The sequence below is a fragment of the Eucalyptus grandis genome, chromosome 5, assembly GCF_016545825.1.
Source record: "Eucalyptus grandis isolate ANBG69807.140 chromosome 5, ASM1654582v1, whole genome shotgun sequence".
NCBI lineage: Eukaryota > Viridiplantae > Streptophyta > Magnoliopsida > Myrtales > Myrtaceae > Eucalyptus > Eucalyptus grandis.
This window is the reverse complement of record NC_052616.1, coordinates 47179369-47196753: the sequence shown is the minus strand read 5'-3', so window position 1 is coordinate 47196753 and position 17385 is coordinate 47179369. Positions and strand designations below refer to the sequence as shown.

Sequence of the window (17385 nt, the reverse complement as noted above, 5' to 3'; positions counted from 1 at the left end):
CCAAAATTTCTTAAGGCTGGGAGCGATCGGCGAATCTAACTCCGTGACCAAGGAACCTTAGATCGATTGAGAGAGAGCCTTGAACCCCTAGGCCGTCCATTGCTATCACTCAATAGTAGTGTATTCCTACCTATATATTTATCGAGGATGATAATCAATATGTTGTTTTTGTTTATTATTTTTGTAGGATTGTTTTCAATTTTCATGAGGCTCAATATCATGGAAAATGCCAAATTAATATACTTGTAATGATTTTGCTCCTTCTAAGGTTTCTGCTTCTTTCTAATAATGATAATATGAATCACTTCAAATTAACATTTTGGCCACCAAAAACCTTAAATTGGAATACATGTGAAAAATTTATCATTCATTAGTTTTCACCAAATTTTACCATCAAAATTATTGGTTGGATGATAGTAATACAATTTAACAGAAATTAAGAAAGATGATTAAATTTGTTATAAATGTATTGATTTTGATTCTTTTGGTGATAAAAAAAATAATTTTTGTAAATTTATCATAAGTGTTCTAGTTTAGTACTTTCAGTAATTTGGAAATAGGTTGTACTGGTTTTGAGATTTTTGATAATATTAATTCTTAGTGTGAATAACTTTCCAAATCGTTTCGGGAAAAAAAAAAGAAAAAAAAGAGAAAAAGAGGAGGAAAAGCTTGCGAGGGAAGATACGGCCGGGTTGGTTTTGGAGGAATAAAAAAACTGAAAAAAAAAAAAAAAAACAAAAACAAAAAAGCGCCCTCCACCAAGAGCGCGCCCCACTGCCTCTCTCTCTCTCTCTCTCATCGGTCAATCCATCGTTGACCATCGCCGTCTCTTTCTATATAAACGCCCGCAGCCGATCGCAATCGTCTCTCGCACACCGAGAATCCGCGCGATTGCCCACTGCTGACTGCTCCTCCTCCTTCGCCACCATTGCCTCCTCTCTCTCTCTCTCGTTCTCGCTCGCCGCCGGCGAGAGGGCGAAGCGCGGAGGCATTTCCGGCCGAGCAGCCGCCGTCCCGAGCCGCCGCGGCTCCGCCCTCCTCCGACCCTTCCGAGGTGCCCCCCTCCCTTCCCACCTCTCTCTCTCTCTCTCTCTCTCTCTCTCTCCGTCTCTCTCTCTGGTTTGTATAATAGTCAGTTTCGTGCTGTTTTTCACTGCTTGATTGGACGTGGGGTTTCTGCCGCCCCGCCGCCGGCGGCTGCTCCGTCGCATTGCGCGTGGCGTGATCGTTCGTGGGCGCGCTTAAATGTCTCGACTTTTTTTCGCCGCATTGCCGGGATTGGTTTCGGCTCCTCTCTCTCGTGTCGTCGAAATGTTGGGTTTGCAGCGTGTTTCTCCAGTGAAATTGTCCTTTGTCATTGCCGGGTACCCAGAAAAGAAATGGGAGTGATTGTTAGATAGAATTATTTTTCCTTCTTGTTATTCTAGACCGGTTCTTTTCTTTGGTGTCAAGGCTTCTTTTGCCAGGATCATCTTGCCTGTCGTGCGGTGCAAATGATTCTGTTGAGGTGTGGTGTCGACTTTACTCGATTCAGTTGGTACAGTTCATTTGGTGGTGTTCTCTTGCTGGAGAAGTGTTCAGTAGTCTAACACTCTGACGGCCAGAATTTTGATTATATGACGAATGGATGTGTCTGCACTGAATGTCTATAAGCCTTTCAGGTTAAAGGACCATGTTTATGGGACAATGGCAAAATTTCTGCTTTCAGAATAGATCTGCATTGACCTGTCTAGTGCAAGGTATGGTGCGGATGGATGATACTTGCTGGCTACAAAAGATCAAAAGAGAAAAAAAAAAAAAAAGGCAAAAATTCCTTCCCAGCTAGTTGTGGTTATTAAAGTGCTCTTCTAGTGTGGCACTAAAAGTTAGCTTCATGTTGTGGATTCTCACTCACTTCCTCCTCAGTACTCAGTGGGAACTTGGTCTTGGTTATGTTAAAGAAGAGCTAAAGGAAAACTCATGATAAATGGTGAGGTGAGCGGGAATTCAGATGTATTATCAAGTTGTTGGATAGCAATTGAGATAATGCTCCATTTAGAATGTGAGAGTAAGATCGATGTTTTGAAGGTCTGATTGGGCCCGTTCAATCCAACTTTCAGACTGCGATGAGGTCTAAGGTTTCCAACTGAGATCATTAAATCTTGTATGGTAAAAAACACCTAACCAAACTGCTGGTTACCCATTTGACCTGGTTCTATTGGAAAGAGAATGAAAAAGGAAAGAAAAGGCAACATATCCGGCGTCTTAGACCGCGGTTCTGTTCTTGGAAATGCAACTGTCACACTTCCTCATAGTTATAATTATGAATTAAAACATTAAACAGAAACCAAGCTATAAAATATGGAATACACAGATAAAACTGGGGTTACGGAAGCACATTCGATGGCTGCGAGAAAGGAACTGCTCATTTAAGCTTTCTCATGTGTAGCAGCTTAGAGATATATCCACTGTATTTGAGTCGGCAATGTTACTTTGGAAAATCTTAAATCTAACATGAAGTCTGATGCAATGGAGATTGATATGGCAATATAATTTCATGAGTAGCATTTTTAATTTAGCTTAAGGAGCATCCCCAAAATGTAGCATACAGTAAAGAGAGCTAAGTAGTAATGATGATTAATAAGGGATGCTCATATTGCGGTCACACACAACATGGGGTTTATAGTATGCAGGGCAGAGGATGATCCCATCCCCTTTCTGTGGTCCGCACTGGGCAACAAGCTAATTCCTGTCCCTACCCCAACTCCGTCATTGGTAGGGCAGTCCCACCCCACGTGGAGAGGGTTTGATGGGTCACTACTAGTGTAGTTTTTTTTCCCTCATTCTTAAGTTCACTTAAGCAGTCCATCATTGGTCAGGTAAATAACCATTAGCAGTTTGGGAAAGTTGGGTAAAGCGTGGGGAAGGAAATTTCGGTGAGTTCATTGATGTTGGAAATGTTTTCATTTATTCTTTTAATAGCCAACCGTGATGGATGTTGATCTTTTATGTAACCATAGTAACATCTACCAATAATGTATGCTTTATTTCCCCATTTTTGCTTGTCATAATTGTATGCTTTATTGACTTGAAACTGACTATTGTCTCTTCTTAGTAGATTGGGATGGATTCATCCGGCTTAATGGTACAGAAATGTGATGATGACCAGAAAGGATTGAAGGTTCTACTGGATGCATTTGGTTCTTTTTTTTCTCTGGAAGAGATTGCTTCTGCTTACTGCAATGCGGGCAGGAATGCAGATGATGCAGGTTATGTGTTGAGTGACATGAAGGGAAGCTCCTTTGCATCTACCACCAATAGTACTAATTGTGTTGGAGAAAGTGAATCGTCTGAAGAACTTTCCTGTGGTAACTTTTCTGAGAAGTTGATTCCGGCTGATGGAAATCCCAGATCTTCAAAACAGAAGTGGCGTACTATTTCTGTTGGTACTGTTTCAAGTGTTATTGGTAAAGATTATGTCAGGTCTACATCCTTGGCAAATGGTTCTTGTATGGCAGCACAACCTTCGAAACTGGACTCCAAGGTGTTGCCAGCATCCGAGCTTTTAGGCCAAAATTCCAAAATGGATGCTTCTAAGGATGATCAAATGCACCAGGACGTGGAAGATTTTCTGTTCAAAATGCTAGGAGATGGCTTTCAGCTCGATAGGGATATCATTCGAGAAGTTCTTGGTAAGCATTGTCTTGGGTAATGCCATACAAGTAATCTTCAGTTGCCTTCAAACTTTAATAATTGATCATTTCCTTTCTTGATATACCTAATAGCTCATATGTAACTTACATTGAGTTGAGGAAAATGGGAAGAGAACTAGGAAACAAGCACATAGGTTTATTTGATTAGATGTCGATGGAGAGATTGGTAAAATTTCACTTGTGCTGCTATTGTCATGGAATGAATTCCAGCTTGAGCTTTCAGTGGTCTGTTGGAAGAAGCCTTTGCGTGACTAATACTGGAGCAAAACCTCTGTAACTAGGTGACATGATGCAGCTGCAGCTTAGTCTCTTAAGTGTCAGAAGTTTCCTAATGAAATAGCAAAAATAGAGATGCGTGAGGAATATAGTTTGACCTTTGCCATATAAGTTCAAAATGGAATTATGCTTCATCAATGGTAGCATCAACATGCTACCTCCTGGCTCTCTCTCTTTTTTTTGTCTCCTTTCCTTCCCTCAATTGAGCTCCCAGTTGTGCAAACTTTAAAATAATTATTAGCTTGAGTAAGGAAGTTTTAGTTTACAAAGGAATAGTGAGACACTCCTCTATTTAGAAATTAGCGTTTATGGTGACTTAGTTTGATTATGAGTTTGCCTTTGTGAACTCTTAGATTGTGTACTGACAAACCTTGCCTTGGATGCAGGTAATTGTGGATATAATATGGAAAAGGTATGCATGATTTGATTTTACTTTAAAAAAAATGCATGAATACCATCTTTTAAAGAAAAAAGCTCTCTTGTGCTATATAGCATTCTCTGTCCCTCACATGATATTTATTATGATGGAGAATTATAGGAGATTAATTACTTCTATTTCTTGTTGGGTCATTTAGAGCATGGACAAGCTAATTGATTTGTCAGCTTCAATTTCAAGGAGAGGAAACAACTTTCTCGGCGAGTCTAAGAAGGTTGGTCTGATGGTTTGTCTGATAATAATGCTTCTCACACCGAGTGAATTCATAATATGTTTTATCAATAAAATTCAAAGTGATTCCATGTTGATTATTTAGGTATATGCCTTGTTTAAGGATTAATCAGTCTGCAATGAGAACCATTTGTTTGTGATAGTAGAAGTAATGGATTCCACTGAGTATGAGTTCTCCAATCACACTTTGAGTAGTGTCTAAATTGCCATAACATTCTTGCAACTTGATATAGATAAGGTAGCTTTGCTTGGATTTTATTTGGGTGGATTTTTTTCTGTCTGATGCAATAGTATGTGTTCTCATAAATGGCTTGATATAAAAATTTGCTCTACACATATTATTCTCTATGGGATGCATATTCAGCTGGGGCCCTTCCCTTTTTGCTTGATGATAAGCATGAGCCTCAAATTCTCTAACTCTTGGGAGCAGTTGATACAAGGTCTGAGTGGAATAGCTGTTACATCCATATTAAAGCTTTTGGAAATATTCTGGCAGTATTTATCATGATGCTTTGCCAGATTTCAATTTCAAATGTTGCATCTTTTTGTATGCCTTCATCTGGCAAAGTAGAGTTGACGATGCTATATGAAACCATGTGTCTGGCATAGTCATTTTTCCCTGCCCTTCTGGCAAAGAAGACAAGGTATGCAGTAACTGCATTTTCTGCAAGTTCGTTTGGAACAAACACTTGGTTATTGGCTTTGTGGAATTTACTTGATTTTCTTTTCCAATTGAGCCATGTGTAAAATGGGCTTGTCTGCATTGCCTCCTCAAGTCCTATTGATAGCTAGATGATATGCAACCCATAGGTTTTTATTTTTTTTGTCAAATATACATTCCTAATTGGTTGGCTTACACATAGTCCTTCATGTCCTTCTCTGGCTTAATTTTGCAGGAGGAACTTCAAAGTCAAAAAGAGAAGCAAAGTGTAGATAATTCAGAAGGGTGTGTTTATTTTCTCTTCTCCTCCACTCCTTTTTGTTTAATTGAATGAATAGAACAGTTTTATGGCAGAGAAGGGTCAATGCATATCACAAATTTTTTTTTTCCATAGTGTTCCAGGTACATCTGGAGGTAAATTAAATAGACAGCAGAGACAGAGAAACAATCTTGAAGAAGAAGTTCTGGCTGCATTATTCAATAATTCCGGAAGACAGACGAAATCGTCTAGGGTAAAAGCTGTCAAGAGGTCTAAAGCATATGGTCAAGTGGTGGCTACACCTCTTCCAGATTCTTTTCTACTTGACAGGAATGAAATAGTAGATTTTCAACAAGATAATAATGAGGATGGTATGCACTTTTCTCCAGATAGCGTGGAAAAGTTCCTTATGCTATCATTATTATATAAATTCCAAAGTCTACCTATTTGTTGAAACTTTGAAGCAAATATGGACAGGCTCTAAAATTCTTTTTGACATATTAAATTTTGTTTTGATCTTGCACCCTGCCTTCTTGTGATGGGCTTGTGACTGGACAGTTGTATCTCAGAACAAAGGATTTCATTATGTCATATTTTTCTTAATTGTTTACCCAAAATATTGATAGGCAGATATTTGTTCAATATTTTGGGTAACCTTCATTTTCTCGCCGTTTGATTTATGTACACTTTTTTCTCCAGTAGAAAAGCTAGATGAAGAGGGTAGCTACGAGGCTCTTCGTAAAGCTGTAGAGGAATATAGGGCTACAATGAAGGAGTATTATAAGGCGGTGAGTTCTTTGTTCAGGATACCTTCACTTCATTATGTAATGGTTGTATCTCCTGATATGGTCATGCTAGTCTGCTTAAAGTTTGGTACCTCCTCTTGTTAGGCCGTTGAAGCATTTGCTAAGGGCGATCGTGCTCGGGCAAGCAAACTTTTAGAACAGGTAAGCAAAGTTGAAATTTCCTGCTGAGACTTTTCCCTCTCTCATAATAATTTAGATGTGATGTTTTAACAAGTTCAGTGAAGTCAAATGCTTGCAACGTGTAAACTCAGAACCAATATCCTTTTATTATGGTAATAGAAATGGATGGCATTATTAGTTTCATGAGCAAAGCCTATAACATCTTCTAACGTCTCTAACCATCATCACCAATTATTTTGGTATGATCCTATATTAATTGTTCCTATGAACAAGAGAAAGATGTGTTCTTCCTAGTTTTTCTGAACTGAGATGATTCATTACTATCCCTTTTAGCTAGAAAGTTGTGTCTCTGGTAGAAAGTGCCGCACAGGATATTCAGCTACTAAAAAGGATTTCTCCAATGACAGGGACGCTTCTTCTACAAAAAGGCTCGTGAAGTTGATGAAGAGTCCTATCAGAAGATATTTGAAACAAGGTTAGTGCCCCATCAAACATGACAAGTGTCTATATATATAATAAGTGGCAGTGTCAGTATCTTTTATAATACTCTAGTTTTCTTTTAATATGAGAGGTGGAGTTGGCTCCCTCCCTCCCCTATGTCCAGTTTGTGTAACGCCTTGTACTGCTCTTCACAATGATGTGCAGAAACAAGGATACAGCAGACTTTGTGTCGCTTGACTTGCATAACCATGATGCCGAAGAGGCAATACGTCTTCTTAAGCGCCACCTCTTGTCTCTGGCTGGCATCCCAAGTATGTATCTGTTCTGCAGGTTAAACCTTGCTTTTGATTTTCTACATAGTAAATGATCTTTTGTGTTTTGAAATCAGCATTCAACTATCTTAAAGTAATCATCGAAACAAATGAAGAAGATGCCTCAAAAGTGACTCGTAAGCGGCGGCTGGTAAGATATGCTGCTCTGTTTGTGTGACTCCAATTCTGCAGAGTGAAAATTCTAACGAGGCTAGTCTTTTCAATAGCTACAAACTCCCTCTGTCTACATGGTCAATATTAATAAATCCCAGTGGAACTATGATCTTTCAGATGAAAACATTGCTTGCTCGCCTCCTTTTCCATCTTGAGACAGTTTTAAATATTTACTTAGCCCAAGGATTTCTTTATGTCAAAACAGGTTATGAAATTATTGGAGAGGGGATCGATTCAGTGGACTGAAGAAGGAAATGCTGGAGTAATACTTATTCCCCTGACTAATATAAATCCAAAACTCTTGAGTTTTGCCAAAAAATAGATTTCTGCTTGGACTTCAGTTGGTTGCAGAAACACTTGGTTGCAGAAACACGGGATGAAGTAATTATATAAGTGAAAGAGGACTACGGTCTCTCTATTTTACCAAGGGCCTCTCATTAAGAGGGATTAAAGTTGAAATTCTTAAGCGTCATTGGCGGCTGGCGCTTAATTTTGGTCCTGTTTTCTAGGACACTGATTGCTGTTTGTATGTGTTGGTAGAAACCGAGTTAAGAGGTCTGCCATTCACTTTTGTTTTCTTTTTCTCTAAGTTAAGGGAATTGGAGGATTAGAGTTCAAATGAAGATATTGAGGATGATGTTGAAGTTTATTCATGTCACACGGTTCAATCAAGGAAAAGAAAGGCATTCTTCGTTTGCTATCTTTCATGTAGATGATCTTTTTATTTTCTGGTGAAAAATCTCGTGTTGATGACTCGTGCCGTGCTCTCTATATGGAGCTTTATGTAGTCCCTTTTTATGTGAACGTGTCACGACTAATTACTCCTTGCCCAATCATTCCGGATAAGGCTTGCATTCTTGTATTATCACTGCTGCTGGTGGCACAGAGTTACACTATCTATTTATAACTATTCTATCAATATAAAAAAATAATAATAAATAAATAAAATCGAAGGTTAATGTAAATAGGATTCCAATTGATCAATGAACTTTCCATTCCACATGCTTTGAAACCAAACCAATATTTTGGGCTTTTTCTTTTTGGTCTAACTCACTTCCTTATTTCTTTAAGAGTTTTGGGAATATCCCCATTCATAGGTTGGAGATTCACATCTATGAATTCAGAGGTCCGAATGATCAACTCTGTCCCGGATCGACTTCTAGATCATAATTGCTCTAGTGAATAACTAAATAAAATAAGTGTCCGTAGGTGGCCTTTTTAACTCCACTGTCAAATTCCAGGGCTTGATTAAATGATAAATATTAGATTTTTGGCTTCCAATGCATTGCGCACAAGAAATGAGTTGAGAAAGGGAAAGAAATGTAGTAAAATACAACGTCTGAACCGGAGCTCCATGGAATGCAGTGAGTTGCCATGTGCTCATGACATTGTTAAGGAATGGAAATCATAAACAAAATAAGCTAAGGAGCTGATCGCGAATTCGAAACTCTGTTATCTGTTGCTAGTAAACTTGCATTTCATCTTAGTTTGAGTCCGAGATATGTACTGGGAATTTGGGATGCTCAAATGAGACTCCATTATTTAGCTAAGCCTGTGCATCTTCAATGTTGCTCCACTGTTGGCCTGTTCCTATGCATCGTCAATGTAATAAAGGGACAGGTTGGGCTTGCAATTCTACACGTTCAAGGAGGGTTGCCCCGTCAGTCATTCTAGTCAGCCAATTATCATTGCCTTAGTCTGCCTCTTGATCTTTGTGGTCACTTCTGAACTTGGAGAATAGGGAAGTGATTGAACCAACAATTTGTGTAGTTTCGCTGACGTGCGCGGGCGAGTCCACCGGCTCATAAGCCATCGGGTTCTGGTTCTGTTCGAGCTCAAATCGAGATCGAGATCTTGCCAGACTAATTGGGTATGCCCATTTTAGTTGTATCTTCAGAGCAGCCCTTGTATATTTTAGGGCTCTACTATTTTTCTGATTCCAACCAGACCAGACCGCAACATAGAAATAGGTCTGATTCTCAATTCCAATGGCAACGGTCCAGTTCCTGATTCCAAAATTTTGAAATCTATTATGCAGGTAAGTTCCATGGTTCAGTGTTGAACCTACCCACCCACCCAAACCAGTTAGAACTCGTTTTTTGAAGTTGGAAGAAGATGATTAAGTATTGTTAAATGAGCTTAACTTCACTGTTGCTTTATATTTCGTTTATTTTTGTTGCTCATATATTTTCAGATAATTGCTATTTATCTTGATTTTTTTTTTAAATGAAGCAAAAAAATAAAAATAAAAAAGAAATCGTATCCCGAATGGACCTTGAAACTAGACCAGATAAACCTAATATATTTGGAAATTTTGCTTCATCTACAATAATATCGCTTGTTGTAGATTTATCCTTTATTCTTGCCAAAACAACTACGGAAACGAACATAACTTCTTTTCGGAAAATCGTATTCTTTTCTTGTGCTTCTAGTTTCATCTCAGATGCTGAACTATGGCCTTCTCTTTGACGACTTCTTTATTCCTTTCCTTTGTTGTTCCGTGCTCTCGTCAATCTCGAATAAACTTTAGTTGTGTCTCTTTCTCCATCTTCTGTTCTGAATTGGTCGGAGCCGTCCGAAGATGCGGAATCACCTAATTGCTTTGCTTCGTTGATGTGAATGAGACCGACCGTAAGTGGATATTCGAATATATCGGTCATGTTCATCACCAAATTCAAGTATATCACATCGATTAATATATGAATTTTACAGATTAATCATATTATAGCCAGCATTATTCAATTTTCCGTAGGCACTGCTCCATACATTTGCTCATTCCGGATGGATATTCCAACATGCTTGGATGCGGACGTGCTGATCAAGAACCTAACTCACGAAATCTCACTGATGTTTTCCGAATATAATATTTTGAAGTAGGTTTTGAAATGGATTTTGGACCTTACCTATCAAGCCGGTAAAAAAGAAATTCAATAATAGAGGATCATAACCATTATTTACCTTTGCTTTTATTCTAGATTTTTTTTTTTATATAATCATTTTGTGTTAAGGTGATCAGAAAACTTTGGCTTGGTAAAGCAATCAACTTTGAGATTCTGTGCGAGGAGTAGTCTCTGTGTTTTTTTGAGCTTCATGTCCGGCTACACACGTCCGGCTTCCGAGCCGAGCATACTATTTTTCTTGATGATTGGGAGGGAACTCACGTCTGCAGAGTCTTACAGTTCAATAAAATCTTGAAGGTGCGTGCAAGCCATCCGGTGTCGACCCCTCTTCCGAGATTAGAAACCCGAACCTCGCCGGTGTTCTACGACACCTAGGCGAGCCGAGCATGCTAGCTAATTTGGCTTAGGTTTGACACAAGATCAGGCCATCTTCCTTCAGCAATGGAATCCTGGAGCTCCCCATGATTGAAGAGGATAAGATTTGCATTAGGAAAGGCGATCAACGACTAGACCATGCATCAATTAAGACCATCTGAAGAAAGCGACTGAGCACTTTAGGGCAGAGAGACAGGCAGAACAATTCCCAGGACAAGCTGGCTCCAACAACCAAAAGCATAGATGATGATATGTAATTTGACACCTTGATATAGACAAAAGGGGCAGAAGAGCATATCAAAAGTGAGATGCTGAATCGAGCACGTCCACCGCTAGTGCATCCTACACTGATTTCTTTGGATAGGAGGCGAGCAAAAGTGGTCAAAAGGCAAGCATTTCGAGGTTGCTTCTTCGTGGAAAAATTGATGCAGAAAACGACAGTTTGGATCGAAATCCTTGTCGAGTTCAGCTCACCTGGCCTAGTAGGCAAGGCCAACCCTCGCCACGAGGACTCTCCCTTGCCTGGCCAAGCTTGACTTGTGGTGGGTGAGGCCAGCTTGACCTACCATGACTCGTGGCTAGTGGCCGTCACCAGCAAAGGAAGAGAGAAAGGGAAAAAAGAAGAAAAAAATGAAAAATTTTAATAAAAATTTGAGAAATATTGAAATATTATAAAAAAATAATCTATATCAATATCGGCCACATAAAATGACCAACGTGCATGTCAATAAATTCAGTGATCAAAATTGATCGTATATACTCAATTAACAAAATTTAAAAATGTTTTAGCATCAAATTGATAATATTAAAAGGTTTAGAACTTAATTGACAAAAGTGTTATGAATTTAGAATTTTTTGGATAATTTTTTCAGATTTCTTTGGACTGGAGGCAAGCAAAAGTGGTCAGAAGGCAAGCATTTCGAGGTTGCTTCTCTGTGGAAAAAAAATGATGCAGAAGGACAATTTGGATCGAAATGCTCGTTGAGTTGAGCTTTACCAAACCAAAGAAGAGCCCTCCCTGACCGAAAGAAATCAATTCCAAAGCTCATGTGCTTCGCCGTCAGTGAAAGATCCTAAGAATCTCGTTTAAAGATGTCAAAATCATAGGGTGATCAGTCAATGCCAGCAGCCCTCAGGCGAATCTCTTTTAGATTCTCTTTTAGATTGAAACGCAATGTAGTAGCTGACTTATCAGAGCTATAATATTATATGATGGTAGTTTCTTTCGTTCACCACATCACACTGATATATATTTTGTTCAAATATCGTACAGTAGCCATCAATTAACGATAGTATCCAATTCTCTAAACCCGTCATAATAATCTTCTCAATTCCCACCATTACTCAACTAATATATGTCACCATCATCAATTGGCTTGAAACGCAACGTTCTATCTACAATTTATCTACTCAAATTGGTTTATTGGCTTACACATCAGGGCTATAATAGTATATGATGACAGTTTGTTTCGTTCGTTATATGACATCGATACATATCTTGTTTGAATATTATATAGTATCTGCCACATTTAGTATCCAATTTTTTAAAACCCATCTTAATAATCTTCGCATTCCCACCGTTAGTCATCCATCGATTGGCTCGAAGAGAGAAAGAGTTCTGATTGGGACTTGGCATCTAACTTTAACGGAAGTTCATTTCCATGAAGACAGATCTGCAAATTTTATTGGACCACCCGCCAGCACTCCTTATCACCCATTTTTCCATAATTGTTGGACCAACTGGAGCCAATCCAACTTTGCACGGACGAGAGATTAGCGGGCATCTGTACCACAGAGTACCTCGTTCTTTATGGGAGGTCCACTACTATTCAGTTCTAGATCTCTATAGTTCAGTCGGGCGTGATTGATTTGTCCTTATTCGTTTTTGTTTCGGTAATTTCGCTGTATGCTGGCCATAATTTTCATAATGATTTTGTTAATAAGTGCCCTATGGACATTAGTTGAGTGCACTAAAAATTATAATAACGTCTGCCGACACGATTTAAAGATTGAGCAAGAACTCTTTCCAAAAAAGTCGCTTAAAAATAGATATGTTTACGTTTCCAAAGCTCAATCGATGACCCTTAACTGGTGCCATGGGAGCACTCTTCACAATTTCTTTTTCTATAATTTGATAGGTGAAACTAGATAAGGTTACTTGTCTTTTGCGATTTCTAGGAAGAACCGATCTGCATCCCGACAATAGGCAAAATGGTACAAACTTTAGCTGATGAAACAAGGATACATTGTATTACATGATCTAAAACAGTGTGAACTATGAAGCAAACTGGTAAGGAAATATAATATGATTTCTCATTACTGTTATAATCTCCTTTACAGGCTGAGATATGCGGTCCTCTCAAACATTCAAAAACCAACTAATTTGGACAAGATAAGATAAGCATCAGGATACTGCATCGGGTTGCTTCACATATGCATGGAGTTTCAGAGGTACCACACTCTTTACAAGCAGGCTAAATAGCTAGGCCAAATCTGCATAGCTTATTCAGAACACAATAAGGCAAAGTAGGAAGCAACAGAAAAGGAAAACCGAAACTCTGTTCAGTGATTTATCTGCCTGCATCTCCTGCCTTCTCAACCTGGGGCTCTGCGCCCCAACAATGTGATAAGAGTGAGGGTAACCATACAAGCTCAACGAGTTGCCAAACACCCTTGCGTAAACCATCTCGCCAAACATACCCACCGTAGTATTCTGAGAGCTCGTGTTTCCAAAGTTGAGCAACGATGATGAAGCTTCATCCTCATAACTGCTCAAAGGACCAGTATAGAAATGTTGGTTTTGATAAGGGTTTCGATACGGAAGCTGCTGAGTGGTTGGACCTGCCGTAGATGCCAGAGCTCGAGTTCCACAGGCAGCTGGTCTCGGTGGTATGACCACAGCACGATTTGAAGACTTCCCTTGGAGCCCGAGCTGACTGGAGCATTGGCCCCGTCCATAGAGGGGGACCATGGCTGTATGTGAGATCTTGGACTTGCAGACAGGGCATTGTGGGTGCTCATCTGAAGCAAGAGATGCACTTTGCACATGGAGCCATTTATAGATGCAGGGCCAGCAGTATAGGTGACCACAGAGGGTGACCACAGGTTCGTGAGCAGATTCCAGGCAGATATTGCAGTCAAAGCAGCCGATGCTATTTCCTGGATCAATTGCGTCACCGTTGCCTGAGGTGGATTTCCATTCCTTAGCAAAATACTGCTCCAAGACCATGGATCTTTCTGAACAAAACTTGTTTAGGGACAACGGGAGTCTGGGATTGACAAGGGAGAAAGAGAAGGTAAGAGAAAGGAGTCGAATGTTGCAAGGAATGAAGCAAATGATCTACCCTCAAAACGCATAAAATACACCAACGCTTTCAAACTTTATCGGAATTATCTAAAACAATGCCAAGAAAGCAAACAAGATGACCCCACAAATTCATTGAGAGACAAGAAAAAGGGCCAAAATGAGGACGCACCTCAAGAAAGAAAGCAAAATGAAGGGCCCACAACATTGCTTTAAGTTAAAAATTTCAAATAAAGAAACTCAAGATAGGCTATCTAGAATGCAATTACTGTATATGCAGCAACTGGACCTGTAGACCCCGTGCAAGAACCTGTCATATGTTAACATTCTTTTTTAAAATTTGCTTTCATCTTCCACAGAAATTTTCTTTTGACATTAACTTCTCCCGAAAGACATGCTTATAGAGATTTACTGTGGTGCTTTGATACCATGAAAAATGCTTTTGACTGTATAGTCCGCAAGTTAAATTATCCAGAATGTGCATCACACTAGACCCCATTCATGATAAAGTTACATAGAAGATAAGATCATATCCAAATAAAACGAAAAGTCCAACTAGAGCAACATGCATTGATAGTCTGCTAAAAATTATTGAAGAAAATGAGGAAAAGGCCAAATTTACACATTTGAAAGCTCTTGGCAAGAAGACAAACAATGCCGTTCACGACTTGTACCCCCATAATCCAAGTCCAGATTTCTCATCTTCCACCAAATTACAGTGATGGCGACAGACAGACTTCCAGGAAAACTCAAAAGGACTTACTTGGAATTAGCTAAGCACTAAACCTAAACATTCAGCCGTGACCCTTCCACATTAATAAAGCACAAATTCAGCAACATACATTTTCCAAGGCAAAATGCAGGCCTGAGAAAAATGTTTCACAAGGTCTTTCCATATCTCATCTTGTAAGTATCGCCAGAGAGAAGAGGTGAACACATCTAGAAGCTACCCGTCATTTACATGTTGAATTCTTAATCAGAACAAAAATTGATCACACTTGACTTCTGTTCGGTTCTCAAAATATAGTTAAGAATATGTAGCTGGACTCTGCATCGTCTTCATCAGAATGAAACATTTTTATTTATAAATGGAACTTAGAAGGAACCAATTATTCTGAATAGGATTGGACCTCTCCAAGTGTAGCCGAGAACCACAAATCCATAAGGCAATAAACTTGATACAAAAGCTCCAAGCATTTATTTGAGCAAGCAGAGAACAACTACACAAGATCCAATTTACATGTCAAAAGATTTGCTGCTGCACTTAGAATATGAAGTCCCTTCATCTATATTACGTTATGGGAGATTGTATTTGCAGTTTGTTCTAATTTCAATTCTTACATTGGAATAAGACTACAAACAGTGGCAGGACTCAAGTCTCTCTCCGAATCATACGTATGAAATGGCAAAACTAAACCCCAAGTACAAAGCATAAGCCACAAAAAATCCTAAAATTATACTGGCATATACTTCGAGGAAATACTAAAGAAATTTTCAACTGACATTTTAGGACTCTTCCCCGTATAACAACTGTCGAAAACTGCTCAGCCGAAGATATAGGAACGACTAACCGCATTAGACATTACCATAAGACAAAGCTGAATGCTTATAGTCATTTGGAGCAGAAGGAAAAATTACTGCTGACTTTAACCCACTAGGAAATCATTTGCTCGAAATGTTAGCAGCCGTAGGAGAACCTAACACCTCCGCCTTCCTATTAGAATGCTCAAATACAGTTTCGAACCCGATATGGGATCGGTGGGCAAGAATTCCGGTGAAGAAATACACAGAAGAAGTGGGCATAATTCGAGCCGACCCGGGTCTTAAATTCACTTCAAACCCAACATAGAACTCCCAATTCTACCCAGCCTTACATTCATTTCAAACCCAACACCAAAAAAATTCCCAAGAAATCACCAACACGATCAAACAAAGACAACGTCGAAATTTTTCAATTCCTTCCCTGGTCAGAGACGCGTAGATGCGCAACGGAGATGGGTACAAAATTCGAATCCATCCGAATCCATCGCACGTTCCATGTCCCCGAAAATTCTCTCGAAAGACAACCCACGAATGGAGGCTTCCTCTAACACCTGTCGACAGTACGTTAAACCTCCGCACACGGCGGAGGGGATAGAGACAGACTCACCAGAGAACGAGACGCCACGACGCGAAGATCATTCGACCGAGAGAGATGGGGGAATGTTGCGGGAAGGTGGGTTGGACGGAGAAGCTTCAAAGCGAGAGAAATACAGAGAGAGAGTGGGAGGGGATGTACGGCATTCCTTTATTCTGAAGCGAGTGAATCTTCTTCTCTTCTTCCGGGGTTTACGTGCGGCCCCCGTGCACCGTCATCACTGTATATGCACGGGGAAAATGGGACGCACGTGATCTTCCACCTTGGCCGGGTTTGCAGGCCCTGAAAATTTTTAATTTATCTTTTGTGACTTTTAAATTGTAGCTTAATGTGTCACGTGGTAATTGACTTTTTAATTTATTCACTATAATTTTTAGATTTTTGATACATATTTAACTTAATCTCCAAATTATATTCATATAATTTGTAAATTAAATTGAATATACACAAAAAATTTATGGATTATATTGAATAAATTAAAATATTTTTTTTTACCAACCAAAAAGAAAAATCCCAAACTTTTCTTTTTTTTTTACATTAAAAATTTCTAATTTTACCAACCGTGATACATTTATCCCAATTTTTTTTTTTGTAATATCAAAATCTCTAAACTTGTATTTATGTAACACATTTTCTTCATTCTTTTTTGTGGCACCAAAAACCTCACATTTTTTTTTGTGACACCAAATTTTTGCAATAAATGTGTCATAACATACAAATGGTTTAGAGTAAATGTATTACATTGTAAAAATACGAATTGAGTGTAGGTAAATATATCACGACAAAAATAAATATAAGTTTGGTTTAGAGCAAATTTTATATCACAAGTTTTGAGTAAAAGTTTCAGTAAAATAAGTTTGGGACATTTTATATCACAAAAAAGTTTGTTTTTGTTTTTTTTTTTTTTTGACTTTTAAAATGGTTACCAAACCATATTTTAGCCCATATTAATTAAAATAAGCGCTGAATGGGTCAGCTCTTACCTATCATATTAATGGGTTCTCAAAAGAAGAAGTCCAAAATGAATAAGTGTAAATGGGTCTGAAAATCACGTTCGCCCCACATAACCAAAACAGTCCTCATCGGCAGAATTTCCGGAGACCGACACAGGATGCTTCAGCTTCCGTCTTCTGCTAACCTCCTCTCTTTGCACCGCTCCTCCTCGTTCATGGCGTCCAAGATCATTTCGCTTATTTCGTACCCCGACTCCTCTCCTTCCCTATCCCGCTCGCTCTCACTTTTTCTGTTCAAACTCTATGGCT

The 17385-nt window shown here is 39.0% G+C and overlaps 2 protein-coding genes across 4 annotated transcripts; one reads left to right on the top strand and one right to left on the bottom strand.

Moving 5' to 3' along the window:
• Positions 1-798: 798 nt before the first annotated feature.
• Positions 799-8205, top strand: LOC104445288 (putative nuclear RNA export factor SDE5). Of its 3 annotated transcripts, none has more exons than XM_010059126.3 (12): positions 799-1054; positions 3098-3671; positions 4355-4380; positions 4544-4618; positions 5532-5581; positions 5691-5926; positions 6258-6343; positions 6446-6502; positions 6889-6956; positions 7127-7233; positions 7311-7384; positions 7613-8205. In XM_010059126.3, the coding sequence occupies exons 2-12, from the start codon at positions 3104-3106 to the stop codon at positions 7727-7729; spliced, it is 1464 nt and encodes a 487-aa protein (XP_010057428.2). In that variant the 5' UTR covers positions 799-1054; positions 3098-3103; the 3' UTR covers positions 7730-8205. The 3 variants fall into 3 exon arrangements, with proteins under 3 accessions (XP_010057428.2, XP_010057427.2, XP_018730149.2); XM_010059125.3 differs by having other exon boundaries at positions 800-1054; positions 6255-6343; XM_018874604.2 differs by having other exon boundaries at positions 800-1054; positions 3095-3671; positions 6255-6343.
• A 4755-nt stretch (positions 8206-12960) lies between these two features.
• Positions 12961-16315, bottom strand: LOC104445287 (E3 ubiquitin-protein ligase RMA1H1). The gene is made up of 2 exons (XM_010059124.3): positions 16136-16315; positions 12961-13951 (listed from the first exon to the last, which is right to left on the bottom strand). Exon 2 carries the CDS (start codon positions 13909-13911, stop codon positions 13189-13191), a length of 723 nt encoding a protein of 240 aa, XP_010057426.1. The 5' UTR covers positions 13912-13951; positions 16136-16315; the 3' UTR covers positions 12961-13188.
• Positions 16316-17385: the final 1070 nt, after the last annotated feature.